Below are 18,494 nucleotides of genomic sequence, written 5' to 3' on the forward strand. Positions count from 1 at the left end.
AGCCAGGGAGTCATTATCAATGTCAACATGAATGTTAAAATAGCCTACAATAATAACTTGATCTAATTTCAGAACTAAACTGGATAAAAACTCTGAGAATTCAGATACAAATTCAGAATACGGGCCAGGAGCACGGTACACTATAACAAATAAAAGTGGCTGCGATGTTTTCCAGGTCGGATGTAAAAGACTAAGAACAAGGCTTTCAAATGAATTATAATCTAGTTTAGGTTTAGGGCTGATTAACAGACTAGAGTTAAAAATGCAACACAATTCACCCAATGCACAATGCACTCGACGCACAATGCACTCAATGCACCCAATGCACCCATTGCACAAGGCACCCGAAGCGCAATGCACCCTTTACTGTCTGCATGAGAAGCACCAGCTGTCAGCCAACTCCCATGTAAACCCATGTGAATCATTATTAGACATTCAGAACAACAGACATCGTATAAATAGCAACAAAGTCCACTTCAAGTGGATGGGTCCAACAAGCACAGGACTATGACCCAGCAGACCAGTGTTCTTGTCTCGTGTGAAACCAAAAGTTAAGGTTGACTTATTTTGTCATGTGAATCGTTAATTACATGAATCAATGTCAACCACAACCTTTTTCTAACCTTAACCACATCATTTTGTTGCCTAACCCTATTGGCTGACCCCTTCTGCATCAAGATAAGACGTAAAGGGCAGAAGTCTTTGGATGTGGAGCACTGAAAAAAGTTGAAGTGCTAAAAAGAGAAGACGTTTCAGTTTATATGTGAGCTGTGAGTGAAGTTGAGGTGTCAGTTGAAGTGGCAGCACTGATGGAAGTACAATGAAATAGAATAATTTTACACAAAGAAGGTATGACAACTTTGTATGACAAACTTGAAAAAGTTCACAAAAGAAAATGTGCGTTCACATCAGCTCAAATGTGAAGTTGCAACGTTGAAAGGAGCTCAAGTGTCAGTCTGAGCGAACTTGTTTAAAGGAGATTAAGTGTCAGTCCAAGCGAATGTGTTTGAAGGAGCTGAAATGTGAGTCTGAGCAAACATGTTGCTGAGCTGAGGTGTCAGTCTGACTGAATGAGAAGTCACAGTGTTTGTTGATATGAAAGTAGTGTATTTCGTACTTTACATCATTAAGTGTTTACTCTGAGAGGAGCTGAAGTGTTAGTTTATGTGTGTGAGCTCTGCGTGAAGTTGAAGAGGCAGCTGTGTGTGTGTGTGTGTGTGTGTGTTTACCGGCTATAACATGCTGTTCCTGCCGTTCATGTTCGGGCCTTTAGACCTCATTTGTTCTTGAACCGACCCCGACTGTACATACGCATACACACACACACACACACACACACACACACACACACACACACACACACACACACACACACAGAGAACATAATCAATATGATTGGTTACATGTAAATGAACACATAACTTATATTTCATGTATTTAGATTTTTTTTTCATTTAATTCAGTATTATGTGTAATTGTTTTTAATTGTGTGTAAATATTATGTATATTCTGTAGTTTGCATTTCTATTGATTAATGGACTATTATTATTTAGTCATTCACTCAGTATGTTTGTGTTTTGGGTGAATTTAGATTCTCTGTTTATCATCTGACGTAACAAAGGAAGTGACTTAGTGAGGAAGGACACATCTGACCACTGAACTCATCCAAGAGGAAGACCACCTGCTGATTCTGACCAGTCATCACACAGATGATGTCATCAGACCATGATGGTCTGATGACATCATCTGTGTGATGACTGGTCAGACAGATGATGTCATCAGACCATTTCAAACTGTTCCAGCTGTTGATGGAATTACATTAAATGATTGCTCTGTTTTTTCTTTTTTGTGTTCTTATTACTTTCTACTTTACTTTAACCATTTTATTTTATTTCATTTTGACTTTCTTTAAGTTTTTGTTTGGTTGTTTTATACTGTCTTAGGCCTACAGTATTTACTTCATTTTTTGTTTGTTTTCTATTTTCTTCATTTCTTCATTTTATTTAATTTTACCATTACCTTTAATTTAGTTTTTACTTACTTTTTTTTTTTTTTACTTTATTTTGTTCTTTTACATATATTTATATATTTTTTACCATTTTATTTTGTTTTTCATTTCCGTTTTTTTAAAAAAAATATATTTCTTAGGCCTATTGTTTTACATTTTATCTAATTTTACCTTTAATTAAATTTACTTTTTTGTCTTATTTTATTTTATTACACACTATGCCATTATTTTATTTTATTCTATCTTTTTTGTTTTAATATTTTTTTGTTATACTGTATTTTATTTATTGTGTTGTGGTCAGACCTGCAGCTGAACTTGAGGCAGATTTTAACAGACAACAGAGGAGCTAAAATAGAAACAGGAAGAGCACAGTGCTGCGTGGCACTTCCTGACAAAGCAAATGAAGAACATGTAAATATATTTCTAATATTATAGGCGTTTCTCAATCTGCGTTCTTGCCTGTACTTGTGTTCTTTCAGACTTGTGAAACGTCATCAGTTGCAGCCCAAGCACTGTTCCAATTCAAAGTCCGCATCCAGCCAAGTACAGTCCAAATGCCCAGATGTGAACTTGCTCTGCCCATTCCATCGGGGATGCATCGGGGATGCATCGGGAGGTGACTTGAGTGGACTTTTGACAGCCAGGTGACCCAAAAAGCATTTCTCACAGACCAGCGGCAATGGCAGCTGTCCTTGGGAGTTTGGACTCCTAAGTCAAACTTGCCAAGTCTGAACTCCCAAGTGCACAAGTCCGAACTTGGTGTACTTGGTATTGAGAAACGCCCTATGTCTTGTGCAATTACAGCTTAATTTTCAAAATATAATAACCACACAGACAGGTGTACAGACAGGTGTACAGACAGACAGACAGACAGGCAGACAGGTGTGTCGTCTCACCGGCTGCAGGCCCTCTGCCATCTCTCCGGAGCCGATGTGTGTGAGGTGAATGAAGTTTGTTGGTTCTCCGATCATACTGCGATCAATCTTCCTCCTCTTCTTCTTCTATATATACACACACATACACACACACACACACACACACACACACAGGCTATTAACATTGTCAAAGTCATCTCATTCCAACAGTGTCATGACGTTTTATTTTTCATAATGAATCATCTTGTTTAATTTTTGCATATGTGTTGCGTTCAGGGAAGCTCTGAGACGTGTTCAGGGACATTCAGGGCTGTGTTCAGGGCCACTCTGCGCTGTGTTAAGGGACTCTCTGCCCTGCATTCAGGGACGCTCTGCACTGCATTCAGGGACACTCTGCACTGCGTTCAGGGACGCTCTGCACTACGATCAGGGATGCTCTGCACTGCATTCAGGGACACTCTGCACTGCGTTCAGGGACGCTCTGCACTACGATCAGGGACGCTCTGCACTGCATTCAGGGACACTCTGCACTGCGTTCAGGGACGCTCTGCACTACGATCAGGGATGCTCTGCACTGCATTCAGGGACACTCTGCACTGCGTTCAGTGACACTCTGCCCTGCATTCAGTGACACTCTGCCCTGCATTCAGGGACGCTCTGCACTGCATTCAGGGACACTCTGCACTGCATTCAGGGACACTCTGCACTGCATTCAGGGATGCTCTGCACTGCGTTCAGTGACACTCTGCACTGCGTTCAGGGACGGTCTGCACTGCATTCAGGGACGCTCTGCACTGCCATCAGGGACGCTCTGCACTGCATTCAGGGACACTGTGTTGCATTCAGGGACACTCTGCACTGCATTCAGGGACTCTGCACTGTATTCAGGGACACTCTGCACTGTGTTCAGGGATGGTTTGCACTGCATTCAGGGATGCTCTGCACTGCCATCAGGGACGCTCTGCACTGCATTCAGGGACACTGTGTTGCATTCAGGAACACTCTGCACTGCATTCAGGGACACTCTGCACTGCGTTCAGGGACACTCTGCACTGCGTTCAGGGATGGTTTGCACTGCATTCAGGGATGCTCTGCACTGCCATCAGGGACGCTCTGTACTGCCATCAGGGACGCTCTGCACTGCATTCAGGGACGCTCTGCACTGCATTCAGGGACACTGTGTTGCATTCAGCGACACTGTGTTGCATTCAGCGACACTCTGCATTGCATTCAGGGACACTGCACTGCATTCAGGGACACTGCACTGCGTTCAGGGATGGTTTGCACTGCATTCAGGGATGCTCTGCACTGCCATCAGGGACGCTCTGTACTGCCATCAGGGACGCTCTGCACTGCCATCAGGGACGCTCTGCACTGCATTCAGGGACACTGTGTTGCATTCAGCGACACTCTGCATTGCATTCAGGGACACTGCACTGCATTCAGGGACACTCTGAGCTGCAGTCAGGGACACTCTGAGCTGTGTTTAGGGACACTCTTCACTACATTCAGGGACACTCTGAGCTGCATTCAGGGACACTGTGCTCCATTCAGTGGCACTTGTAGCCCTGGCACACTAACAGTGAACACCTCATTCCCATTCTACTGTCAGAGTACTGTTAATCCCGCTGTGACGAAGCCAGACCTGATCCAGAATCAGTGGTGTTTGGATCTGATGTAAGAGGCTTATGTTCCTCTGGATTATTCAGAGCTGCTGTTGTGTAACATGGTCTGTCAGATCACAGGAAAACTCAAATGTTATAAACTTCTTAGAGACGATTCAACTGACCTGAGCAGCAAGTATTCAGATCCTTTACTGCAGTAAAAGGACTAAAACCACACTAAAAAAACCCCTCATTAGTAAAGCAACTAAAACTCTCAGATAAATATAATAGAGAAGGAGTATTCGAGTAAAGTACCTCTGATTTGTACCTGAGTAAATGTACCTGGTGGATGTTGATGTTACGTAATGTTTGACAGATGTGAATATTTTCTGAACCACACGCCAGCTGGATGTGATTCATCCTCCTCCCACATACAGGGTGAGCCGCTGTCATGGCAACAACAGGACCCGTCAACAGTCACAACAGATCAGGTGTGATCAGTTTTTTTATTTATCATGTTTTTGAGTTACACATTTCAGCAGCAGTAAAAGTACTCCTACTGCAGTGTTTCCCCTACCATTATATTTGGGGGGTGCCCCCCCCCCCCCCCCTTGAAGATCAGGTTGATTTTATTTAATTTTATTTTCTATATAGAACCAGATCACAACAGAAGTCATTAAAGGTTACCTTTCCTAAAGAACATGTCTATACCTTGTCCTTTTATTAAACAAACTAAAAAGCCTTACGTTATTTATCTTATTTACATGACGGCATGTCATTTCTGTTCTACAGGGTTGCATGTTTACAACTCTGCGCTCTGTATCACGCACGGCAGAGTTCGGCCCTGATGCGGACACAGACACAGACACAGACACATGCGCACGCACACACACACACACACACACACACACACAGGTGAGCACACTAGAGTGCGGCTTGGGCAGCATTTTTCTGACCTAACCCGACCTGAGTCAGAGACAATTATAACTGAGCCCGTACCAAACCCGCAGCACGGCCCTGTACACACACTCTCAATGGAACGGAGCCTATGTTGCGTTTAGGTGTTGTCATGTCAATAACAAATTCCAGGACTTGAATAGGCCATAGCACAACACAGCAGCATGTCAAGTGGGCTGAACCCAAGCAGACCACATAAAATGCCTTGCACAATAAAGTTGCTCTTGATTGGTCAGAATTTCCATGTAGAAAAAATAAAGGAAATAAACAAAACGTTGAAGAAAAGTACACTTGCAAGACAAATGCGACACTTTCTAACGTCACAGTGAAGGGACGACTATGTGGGTTGATTTTAGTGCTGGTCATCGTGGACTATATTACTTGCATTGTTCATTTTAGGCAAACCATACAGTTTGAAAACGAGACGCGGCTCCAACTAGAAAACAATGTTTTGAAGCATCTGATGATTATCAAGGCAGTACAGGAGGAGGTGCACATTAATAATCCTCCACGACCGTAACATGCTCGTGTTTAACCCAAACAATGCGTAATGTGACTGCAGTTGATTAAGATTGAGGTCAGAACACGTTCTCACCATAAACAAACCGCACCAGAGTTCATTTGTAACTGGACCAAGACCAGCCCTTCAAGAAGATCTCAGTCCAGTTGTTTTGGTGCACACTTGGGTGCGACTGCTGTGTTCACACCTGCCCAAACAAACCGCACTTAGGGGGGCAAACGAACTTGAGTTCGATTGAACCAAACCAAACAGGGCAGGTGTGAAACCACCCTTACATTGCCTTTTCAAGATGGAAATTTCCCACTGTTATGCCGCCTTGTCATTCTGTATAAAAGGTACAATTGCAGAATAAGGGGACAGCATTGTCTTTAAGCCGGCAGTGGAGGGAGTATCAGTGCTGAAATGATGTCTGTATAAAGGCCAAAACACACCAGTGGTGAACCCTGCACTTCAAAAATATGCACTTATTATTTTCAATGCACAACTCCACATCGGTGGTGGCTAGGCATGCACCGGCACTCCTGGACGTGTTGCCCCATGGCCATTCACGCCATTGTCCAGCCTCACCACCCCTGTGATTAAATGCATTTTTCCCATACTCACTCTCTGTTGTACATACCAGCTCCCATAGAGGCTCTTTTTGTCTGCTCCTATGGCAGCTCAACTCCTCTCCTCTGGATAACTGGATAACACTACAACCAATCAGAACAATACACGGGGTGACGTATACGCTTAGCTACCAGCGGAGCTAACTGGTAGATTAGACTCTTGCCGTATCCGGTCGGCAAAACAGTCCTTCTTGCAAAAACATCCTTCTTGCAAAGGAAAGACTCGAGCGCTGTCTTCTGTTCCTCTTTTAGAGAAAAAGCCAAGTCTAACTCGTTCATTGTAGCAGTCAAAGCTGTGTCAAACAACTGGTGTTCATCCGTAGCCATCTTGCAATGTTTACTGACTGATTCCGGACATCGTCGTCGCAGCGCTGTCGTCATCTGTTTAGCTCGCCTCTGGCCTGCCTATATCAGATACACCGATGTGATTGGTGCAGCTCGGTTTCATGGGCATAGGTAATGAACATCATTACTGATTGTCAGAGTGACTCGCTGAGCAAATTCAAATTGTGCTCTCGCGAGAACTCTGGATTTCCAGGGTAGACAGCCAGCAGGATGTGTGTGAAATTTTGACAACGTGTTATGTGTGCAACCCACCACTGGAGATTCAAAAAGTAGCTGCTAGCAGTTAGCAGCTAACTCAAAGAAGATGAACAGCAGCTGTAAATGTCCGCAAATTGTGAAAACACCAAGGTCCAGGACCTCCTTACCCTCCGAGCAGAGGACGAGACCAGCCAGTGAACAATGATTGTTATTGACATATTACTGTCATTGTTATTTTTTTTTTTACAGTGCTGACGATGGGTGTGTTAAATGTAACACTAGAGGCTGACACTGTTGTGCTAGATGTCACACCTCTTTTGATCCCGCAATGGCAGCATGCTCTCAAAATCAGACGCTGGAGCGGAACAATGCTGCTGTCGTTTGGCTCTGTTATGTGTGAAAATGCAAAGGGACTTCTTAGCACCTCTCTAGAGATAAAGGTATGTGGATAAGTACCTCATTCAACCCCACTTAAAATTTTTAGAATAGTAATAATAATTTAATGTAAAACTTTGGATCCTTTACGTGTTTGGGCTAAAAACTGAAAATGATAAGTTTAAAGGACAGTCTCTCTGAAACATGACAAGAGACCCAAAATTCACACATCAGATATGATCCAGATAAAATCTGAAATACTGTTATATGTAGTAACTGTTATTATAAATGTGGTCATTGTGTTGTATTTTAGATGTTTGTCCTCCGTTTTCTTCATTTGATGAATAACTAGTTGTCACAAAGTCTTTCTCCCTGTCCCCTCCAGCCCGCTGTGTCCCTCTGTCCACCAGGTGTCCTCAGACCACCCCACCTGTCCAGGTCACCTGACTCTCACCCGTTTACATTCCTCCTCAACAGCCCTGCAGGATATAACCCACCCAATTCCACTCATTCTTGGCCAGATTGTCAATGTTGCTTCATGACATTGCTTTCAGGCCACCTGAACTCTGATCTGCTCTGTCTGTGCCTGTTCACACAGTAAACGTCTCTATTTTCATTTTGTCAGTAAACCCCTGGATGACTTCTATACATATGAACATCTGTTGCTGAAGTCTGCTGAGTTTTTACATTGTGAAGCTCAGTTTAACTTCCCCTGTGTGTGTGTGTGTGTGTGTGTGTGTGTGTGTGTGTGTGTGTCTGTGTGTGTGTGTGTGTTTATTAACAGTGTATTGTTGCAGTACCACAATGGAACAAAAAGAAAACTATAAATACAGACACAGGAAGAAGAAGGAGGAGGAAGACTTCCTCTCCCCAGTCTACTGAGTGCTGCTGTAATAATAACTCTGTGTGTGTGTGTGTGTGTGTGTGTGTGTGTGTGTGTGTGATATTATTTAGTACAGAACTTCATGAAGGTTGTTCACTATTTGCAGTGTTGGAAGAAGTATTCAGATCGTTACTGCTGTAAAAGTAGTGAAAATACTCCACTACGAGTAAAAGTTCCGTATTAAAAACTTAAAGGGAAGCATATGTGGGGTTTTTTTTAACATGGATCCTACATTCCATGTTTTTGTGTCTAAAGGCCTGTTTTCACCAAGTAGTACGGTACGGTACAATACAGTTCAGTATACTTTTTTTCCCGTTTCTACATTGAAAAGTTGTGGATGGTTACTTTTGGAACCATTCTGTACTGTCCCCATTTTAGGTCCCCCTTCTGTTGAGGTACCTAGCACACAGATCTGGTACTAAAAGGTGGAGCTGTGAACACTGCAGTCCATTGATTGGTCAATAGCGGACGGTAACTCTGCTCAGGGCTGAGTTGTAGCTCTGAAGATGTCTTGCTGCCTCTTGCAGCAGCTGTAGTCTGAGAAAAAACAACTTCATTCACTGGGCTGACTGCCAGCAACTTTTAAGGTGGAACGTTAACTTGTAATGTCACCCAGTGCATGAGCTGACAACATGAAGCGCACCTTAAATTTCACTGTGACAACTTTGACTATTACTTTAGTTTTTATATGACATACACTTTTAGTAATGGCTGGATCTTCACGTGTTAAAAACTATATATTAATTTTAATGGGATTATGTGAACTGCATATATTCTAATCGTCACTTGGAGAAAAAAAAAGCATTGCAGAGCATTGATCCCGTGAGCTACGGCAGCACTAAACCCCTGTGCTTGCCTGAGAAGCTGAGCTATTTTTAAATATCCCATGGAGAGAGACTCTCACTGCAGCCAGTTTTATTTTGTTCTGAAAATGTCGGCGTGCAGCCTCATTCTGTGGACGATAAACAAGGTGCACACACTGCACCACTGCAGACATTTTGACTAGAAATAAGACAAATATTCTTGGTAAGATTTTGAGTTTTTGCAGTGCACTTCCATCTGTGCCACTGGTAATAAGGATATATTCACTGAGTGCTGGACGGAGCAGTGAGTGACAACAACCCTGCCCACATTTAAGAGTACTGTTTGGGAGAAAACACTAAATGAACCTAGGGTCTAGTACCATGTCTGAAAGGTTACTTTTGGTTCCAAAGGTACTAGACCGAAAGCGTTTGGACGAAACAGGGCTTAAGTGTCTACTGGGAACAACAGTTTTTGAAATTGGCCCAGAATTAGAGCGAGCGCTGCAGCCTGCAACAGTGAAACAAGGTGCAGTGTAACCACGCTGGGCAATATGTACTGTTAATTTATGTCCACTAAAAGTGTTTGTTTTTTTTCTCTAGGAGGTTCAGTTTGTTTTTCTAAGTGTCTGACAACATTATATGGAAAGGATCCCTACAGAGAAATGAAACATTTTTCATTATCTTTCCCTGGACCATTTGTTTTTATGACCCCATCTTGTTCTGAAATCTCACGAGAGGTGACTTGTTGAAAAACAACAGAGAAAATGAGAATGCAAGTTGGAGAGAGGAGTGCTGGGAAGAGTTTGCTGTGTTGAAGTACAATGACGCCTGGGCTGCACTGCCTGCATGAGCAGCATGTGTCAGTGCCTATTAGGGTTGTCATGAGAACCAATACTTCGGTACCAAGTCGATGCAAACGCGCAAAAAATACGTCGGTACCTGTTTTTTTTCAGTACTGTAAGTACCGCATACAACTTTGCCCTCAGTGGGCCGTGTCGATTCCTGTCGGAGCTGACGGGGGCAGTATATGCGCTTCAGTCAGTGCCAAGGACGAGCGCTGAAGAAGAACGCCTGTTAGCATGTTAACAGGTTAGAGCATTCACACCGCATCCACTCTACGCGCTGCTCGAGTCGTGCTGCTTTCGTGAGCAAGCTCGGAAATAGAAGAGACGCCAATTTTTTTGCACAAGTCGTGAGCAAATGGTCGCGGTATTCAACAAAAAACACTAGTCTGCGTGTGTTGTGACCTCTGTGTGTAGACATCTCCTGCTTGACCAGTACTCAAGTTGTAAAAAAAAAAAATCAGGGGGGATGGTGGATCTTTTCACATGGGGACATAATTTGTGCTGATGACGCAGATGGGCTGCCATAGCACCACTGCTCTTACATAGTTAGGGTCAAATGCACAGGACAAGTGCAAAATCATTTCTTCGTCTTCTACTTGGGTCAACCGATGATACTATAATTAAAGTCAATTTTGCTTTTAAATATTGAATTATAGTGTATTTTTCAAAAAAGCAGTTAGTGGTATATGATCAAACTGGTATCTAAGGGTTATTTTTTAATTGTTATTAATTAAATCATATAAATTAAACAAGAACCCCTTCATTAAAAAAAATGAAAAAGAAATTGGGAAAAATGTTGATCTTTATTGATACAAATACAAATATTGTAGGTTAAAATTCCCAACTTCAGGGCATGGAGTGCAAATTGAAACTTAAAATATAAAAATATATTAAATTACAAATAATACAAAATACATAGAACCAACAATTGTTCTCAATATTTCTTGCCCTTGCTTGCTGGCCATAGTGATCCTCTATGTGAAGAAAACAAGCTCATTATGGTTTTGTTAGAATGACTGAGCAGAAATCTTATGCAAGCACATGACATTACTCTTCCAGTTGATTTTTAAGAAAACTACATATTTTCTTGAAAATAACCAACATTCAAGTGTGGATTAAAAAAACAAACCCTTCCTTTTAATATCACTGTATCCTTTGGGCCCTAGGCCTTTTTGGGGTATTTTTCCTGCCTTTACTTTTAAGCTCATATCACAGTCATTATAAAGGCTACATACACATGCTATATCTTGTTGTTTTCAGGACAATCTGGGCTAACCAGATTTGCCATCATCACATGTCCTTCTATGTGCCTGTATTTTATATTAATCAATGAAAAAAACAAATCTGTGTTACTAAATTCTTACATTTTTACATGTATCTCACCATAGCAAGTTGGAAAATGACATATTCTGCCATATATGAAGAGGGGAGACTCTTTGGAATCTGGCAACATAAGAACCATGATGGTGGGACATTCTGTCACTTCACAGCTGTCCAAAACATGTGGTTTGTGCCAGGCGGACATGATTGCCAGTATTTTTTCATTATTGCAAGAAATTCTATTGACTCATTCACAAGTCAAAAATGTGTTTTATCTGAAAGAAACATGCAATATTTACATCTAAGATAATAGAAAAATAGTCATAATATTATTCCTCACTATATGAAGTGACTGATAACAAGATCTGTATAATGGATTGTAAAGAAATTTGTCAGGTTTTTATTTTGTCGACATATGATCTGTATTTATAGCATGATGGGATGACAGCACAATGATGTGTGTGGTATCACTGGAAAGCTCTGGTCCTGTGCATTCAGTGATATGTGTGGCATTTCTGTGCGACCCTGCATTTGTGAGTAATCCATCCAAGAGTAATGTTTGTGCAAAGCTGTATGAAAGCTTTGTTATACATCATTTTAGTGTAATTTTATCATTTTTTTCGCTGTGAAAACATTGGACTACCGACAAGTGGAGGTGCCGCTGTTTCACATGATATCAGTGGCTTCTCGGTACAACGCACGGTTGCGGAGAAAATCCATAGAGAGGTACAGGTGTGAATTTGGACGCAGCATTGCTCGGGCACTCTCTGTAGGGCACAGGCATATCTCAGCTCACTGAGATATGCCTGCCACCGCCACCAACGGTTCGGGTATGGTTTTTATTTTGACGGGACAGCTGCAGCTGCTGCGCAATGCGTCTGTTTGGTTTTGGTGTGAATAAACGTGTTGCTGCAACGCTTGTGGGTCACTTGCGGTGTAAATGAGGCCTTAGAGTTAGGGTTAAAGAGTTCTGTTTTTTGATTTTTATCGTGGTATCGAATGAGTATCGAGAATCCTGGAAATTCACTGGTTTTGTATCGACTACTGAAATTCTGGTATCGTGACAAGCCTAACCTATGTTAATAGATCAGAGCAGCCACACTGCCCATGTGAGCCGTGCTGCTCAGCTGCTGCTGAGCTGTGGAACATGTGGATCAGTGGTTCCCAACTGGTCCAGCCACGGGGTCTAGATTTCTCCTTAGTCATTAGTTTATGGTCCACACGGTTTAATATATTCAGCATCATAACTTGAGTTTGGCCATGTCGTTGAGCTAGTTTGCTGTCTCTGTCAAGTAGCTGTCTGTTTTTCACTCACTTTATAGCTGGAAACAGCACTTCAAATTAAAAAATCAGTGTCGGAAATTCACTGTACTTAAAAATAAATACTTGACATGTTTGTGAGTCACTTGTGATCCATTCAAAATAGGCCTGCAACCCACTTTTGAACTGTGACCCAGCAGCTGGGAACCACTAATGTAGATAGTAGGAGTCTCACCTATGTTTTCTGTGTCGTGTGCTTTTTCAGCAAAAACAGACAGTGAAAATTATCTTTTATTCATCATGTTGACATTATACCTCCTTTCAGTACACTTTCAATTTCTATATCCATCACAGACATGAAAAAATATCATCATATAATTTTGTTCCCATCAAAATAAAAGCTTCCTGACAGTGTTTCTGTGGACAGAGTCCCCCTTGTTAATACAAGGCCTTAAATTGTGAAATATTTGTAGGACTGTGTTGCAGACAATGCAGTGGCTACACGGCTTCATAAATGAGTGGAGTATTGGCTTTTAAGTGTGAAAATAGAATAGTTACAGTCAGCTCTGCAGCAGCGGCATAGCAACAACACCATCTGTGCGAACACTGCACAAGTGCGAGCCGCGGCATTTCAGCAAAGGAGCTGTTGTGCACTGCTTACGCAGGCAGTGTGGCCTTTGCATGAGTGTAGTTTTGTGTTACCTAATGATTTTCAGTGTCACGGCTGAATATTTAACTTTGAAAATGAGACGTCTCCTTTAGCAAGACTTGGTTACACATGCTAACAAACAGACCGAAACAGGCACCACCCAGTTGTCACTGTCAGGAGCCTTCACCACCCAAATCTCCGTCCAGCTGCTCTATCAGGTCCTCAGAGACATTCAAATAACCGGCTGCTGTTAACACCATAAACACACTCCAACACTTTATACTGTAAATACATGTTTTTATTAGGGATACACGTGACTAGACGTCACGACGAAATATTAGTTGGTAAAACCAATTAGTGTTTTATTCGTGCACAAGGCCGCTTAACTGTCATGCAGCCGCCTGCTACTAGTGAGTGCTACAGAGCTGTCAGACAGCAGTCCCCCTCCCCGCGGTAATGCTCGAGTAGACTGGAGTTTTGAAACAGCAGGGTGGGAAATTGGAGAGATGTCCTCTCACAAAACCAGCGCGGTTTGGCAGTACTTTGGTCTAGAAAATGAATTCAGCAGCAATTTATCTTTTTTGAGATATTATTTGTTAACTTAAAGTGAGTTGTTGTCAGATAATGTGCAGGGTTTACATTCATACTGCATGGCGCAAAATGCCTCTCATTTCAGCTGAAATTTAATTATAAATTAGATGTTTTATTAACTTTAAAGTGAATTGCTATCATTTCTGTTGGATAATCTGCAAGGTTCATTGTGCCCCACATTTCAGAGGCAATTTATTTATTTTAGATGTTATTTAAGTGGTTAACTTTTGACTCAGTTGCCGTCATGGTCACATTCATACTGCATGGTGCAAAGTGTCTTGTACTTCAGCGGCATTTAAAATCTGACGTGGTTGTTGAAGATTGTGATTTAAGGCTTCAAAGGGCTCTTAATGCACACAATATTTTTTGGGACAATGTTTCAAATACTTAATAAGCTAAGCTAAATTTTGACTGTTTTCTGAGTGTTTTCCCTTTTGTTAGACTAGTCGACTCGTCTTGATTAAAATTTTCGTTTAGTCGGCAGGGAAATTAGTTGCCAGGAACATCCCTAGTTTTTCTTCTACTTGTTCCTGAGTGAGACATGTTGACATCACTGTGTTATGGACGATAAATTTTGTCTCATTCTGTCCCCAAGAGGACAAACTGTCTCCAGACTGACTGCAGGATGGATGTTGGCTCCACAGGAAGAAATCCGTTTTATTTCAGCTCACAGATACACTGAGTGTCTATAAATTATTACTGTCGATAAGTAAACAACACGTAAACAGATCTGACTTAAACTGTCACACTGTCTGTCACTTTCCACCTGTCCAGCCTAAGCTGGGAAACTCTTGAGTTTTCAGTTCCAGAACAGTTGACCAGAATTAGCTCAATCAACTCTGAGTATGTTCAGCCTGAGGGAAGCTCATTCACAGTGAGCACCAAAAGACATCATCAGTGGAGTGCAGATAACATGATTTTCAGTGGCAGAAAGCGGAGTTACAAGCAGAGCCACTTATTTCATCACAACTGAACAGGAGATTTTAATGACCAAGAATGAAGACATGAAAAAAAAAAAAAAATCTAATACAGCAGCTGCAGCTAAACAGCGTGAGGTGGGATGGGAAAAGACTGCAGAGCGTATTAATAGGTAATGTGAAGTGACGCTATATAATAATACAGAATAATATGCAGCAAAGGACTACAGGCTGGTATTGAACCTGCGGCTGCTGTAACAAGGACTACGCCACTGATACTCTGTGGAACTTTCTTTGTCGTTTCTGACAAAAACACGCAAAAGTCCTTTCAGAGCCAGAGTCACTTTTCTTACAGCCTGACAAACAGTTGCCTTGCTGATGTATTCAATGACTCTGATGTTATAAAGAAAACTGCTGTTGTCAAAGAATCAAAGGGCAATGCATAAGATTTTTCTCCGATGATAATGCAAATCCATGATGTGTAATATTTGATATATCTGGGCAGAACAGATTGTTAAGATAAATGATAAAGTGTGAAGCGAAATTGTATCTTTCATATAGATACTCCTCCGGAGAGACATCCAAACGGGGTCTAATCACCTTCTCTTTATGCAACAGCCTCTGAATAAAATGCCTCAACGTCCACAAATTAATTCAATAAAAGGACATGCCATGTCTCTCCTTCCTGCTGCACACTCAGCAGGCAATCAAGATGAAGATGAAGCAAACCTGTAAGCTCGCAGTTTTGCTTCACAGAGTATGTTGCCATAGTAACTGACTCAGGGTTACGCTGAACTGGCTTTGTGAAACGGAAAACTCAGAGTTGCCCTCATCTCAGGCTTAACATACTCTAGTTTTCACTAATGCTGCTTTCTGAAATAGGGCCCTGCTTAATTTTGTTTGTCTCCTGTCTTTCATCACATTTGTCTCTCTGCACCATAAAACACATTGGATTAACTATTTTGTGTGTTAAGAAGTGTTTTATAGATAAAGTTGATAAAAAGCTGCTTTAGTTATGCCAGGGTCACACTTCACGATATCAGCCTGATTATAACTCAATGCTATCCGATGCTCGGATTATGAACGACAATGACTGTTGTACGCAATAATCCATCATTTTATCTTCTGTAGTGTGTTACAGCAGACGACAACCAACACCACATCTGGGACGTCTCAACGACATGGGCATAATTATCAGACTTAAATCCTCTGCCTGACCCTCCCTGTGTCCAAGGATATTCATATATTTTAAATGGTCTAGACCAGTGGATCTCATATGGTGTGCCGTGATGCCAATCCGAGTGTGCTTTGGAATTCTGTGATAACCACACATCATTATTGCAATATTAAACTGGGCCTATAAAAAAGTTATGAATTATTTTCAATTGACTAGGCTGACCAAACATCCTCTTTTGCCCGGATATGTCCACTTTTCACGTCCCGTCCGGGGAATTCGGGGGTTTTTTATAAACTGATGATAATGTCCGGTTTTCCGTCTTTGAATTTCTGTCTTTGAGAGATATTATTTTGTAATATAACTGAATTTTCTATCCATACATATAAATTTTAAATATATTAAAATTATAAGGCATCTTTGAGTAAACTGCGAGTATCATTTAAGTATGCTATCGCGTGGCTGGGCCGAGTGTCCTCTTTTTGGAAATCAAAATATGGTCACCCCACAATTGACTGTATCAGTATGTTGTGCACATCCATTTCCTAATAAAGAGGCAAACTCTAGCTAAAAAATTTAATTTCATTTCATTTACAAAAACTCCACGGAAACCTATTTGTCGTTGTTTGCACGTGAGGATTATAAGTGTGTGTCACATCAAAAGCCCTGATTGGCAGCCAGTGTGAGGGGTGATAACATTTAAAAGGAGAAAGCTGTGAGTGGGACAGTGGATTGCTTTATTGTACGGGGCAAATTACAATGAAGCAACATTGAAGTCGACCTATCACTGAAAGAAAGGAAAAAAACAAATAGTCAGTAGACAGTATCATGAAAGCTACCTGTCTTAGTCTTTATTTTTATTGTGTTATGTTGTGATGAGAGTGATAACACACGTTATAGAAGCTATTGTGCACAGATATAGATACAGGTGTGCGTTGGGCAAAAAAGTTTGAAAACCACTGGTCTAGATCTTTTAATGTTTCTACATCCTCACACTATTATTAATTTAAGCAGGGATTTTAATACAAAGTGGTAACCACTGTATATGAATGCATGAATGGGTCAGACTGGATTTGAAATAAAATGTAATAAACTGGAGCTTCAGCAAAACAACATGACCCTCATCCATTTAAAATCAACATTAGTTCTGAGCTCATTATGAAAGTGATGCAAAAGTAGTGTAATAAGTAACCTATTACTTTCAAACGAAGGCGAATACTGATACTAATAATACTAATATATTACATTTTGAGAGTAACTTGCCCAACACTGCTGATGATGGTTTTGTAGCTGCAACACATTCGTTTCTATTCATTTTGCCCACATTAAATCAGTAAATGTGTGACTGCTAATGCTGTGTTTATTTTTGATGCTGTGAGGATTGTGTCTCCAAACCAGGTATTTTAAGCCAAAACATGATCTTTTCCTAACCATAACTAAGTGGGTTTTGTGTCTAAATCTAATCCCAGGTTAACCACAGAGCTATTGAAATGTAGGGTACAAATTTAAGGTATCTGTGGTTTGCAGGAACATATGATGCAAACATTTTTTTTCCTGCCGATGGGGTTGATTCCTCACACAATATCGCCTCCTGTCCTGCATGATGTAAAAACATTGGCAGGATTGTGTGTCGCGTCACCTGCATTCATGAGACAAACAAAATAGGGACTCATTCATACACAAACTGCTCTGTAGTTCTATCACTGACCTTATGTTTTCAACACTTCAGATGAAACAAGGCACAGAGACAAATGCAGGATTACATTTAGTGAATTGTGAATCCTCCCAGTCCCAGCAGAACGTTACAATGACCCGATCGGGCTATGATGCTGTTGATCCACAGGATCAATAACCCTGGTCCTTATAGATGGAATGAGCTGTGTGTTATTATGATGATCCAATCAGCATGTTTGGCTGTTCTACTAAATGCTGTTTGAGGCTGGAGAGACTTCACTGAATACCAGCCTATGTCATTTTGTAAATAATTCACTTTTCCAGTAGTCGACCTTTGACCCGTCTGAAGTCAGATCAGTGAGATAAAGTTTCTTTGACTAAACTTTTCTTGTTATTCTTTCTCATACCTGACACCAATTCCAAAAATAAGCACCTTGTATCTTTTTTCTCAGTAAATCTAAATTCTACATGTTTATAATCCACTGTGACTCCACCCTAAATGTAACTATGAGACTAATAAGAGACTATTAGGCTGATAAATCAAAGTAACACTAAAACAAATTTTTTAGCCTGAAAGATGAAATGAAAATATTTCCACGAGTCCTCCGCCCAGCTGTGGTGTAACATCTGTGTTACACAACATACAGCAGTTCATTGCTCAGGGTTAAAGCACAGTTCCCACAGTTTTGGACTCTGTGATGTCCAACAAGATTATTTCCTTAAATACTGGATTTATCCTGGTCTATAAACAAGCCAGGGTCAGTCCTTCTAGTGAATGTGATTTAGTTAAAATATATCTTTACATAGAAAAAAAACTGCAATTCAGCAGGAAACAGTGTCCAAACAAATGTTTGTAACATAATGTGGAGGGAGGGTGTTGGCCTGCAG

The 18,494-nt window shown here is 41.2% G+C and overlaps 1 protein-coding gene across 1 annotated transcript in view; it reads right to left on the minus strand.

Moving 5' to 3' along the window:
* cdc42se1 (CDC42 small effector 1) overlaps window positions 1-18,494 on the minus strand; it is a 46,692-nt gene that overhangs the window by 9,324 nt on the left and 18,874 nt on the right. Inside the window, exons 3-4 of the mRNA XM_049601674.1 lie at window positions 2,905-3,009; window positions 1,230-1,301 (exon numbers count right to left, since the gene is read on the minus strand). Of these exons, the coding sequence (XP_049457631.1) occupies window positions 1,233-1,301; window positions 2,905-3,009 (174 nt within the window). The 3' untranslated portion in view covers window positions 1,230-1,232. The remainder of the gene's footprint in view (window positions 1-1,229; window positions 1,302-2,904; window positions 3,010-18,494) is intronic.

Source organism: Epinephelus fuscoguttatus, linkage group LG17, assembly GCF_011397635.1.
Source record: "Epinephelus fuscoguttatus linkage group LG17, E.fuscoguttatus.final_Chr_v1".
NCBI lineage: Eukaryota > Metazoa > Chordata > Actinopteri > Perciformes > Serranidae > Epinephelus > Epinephelus fuscoguttatus.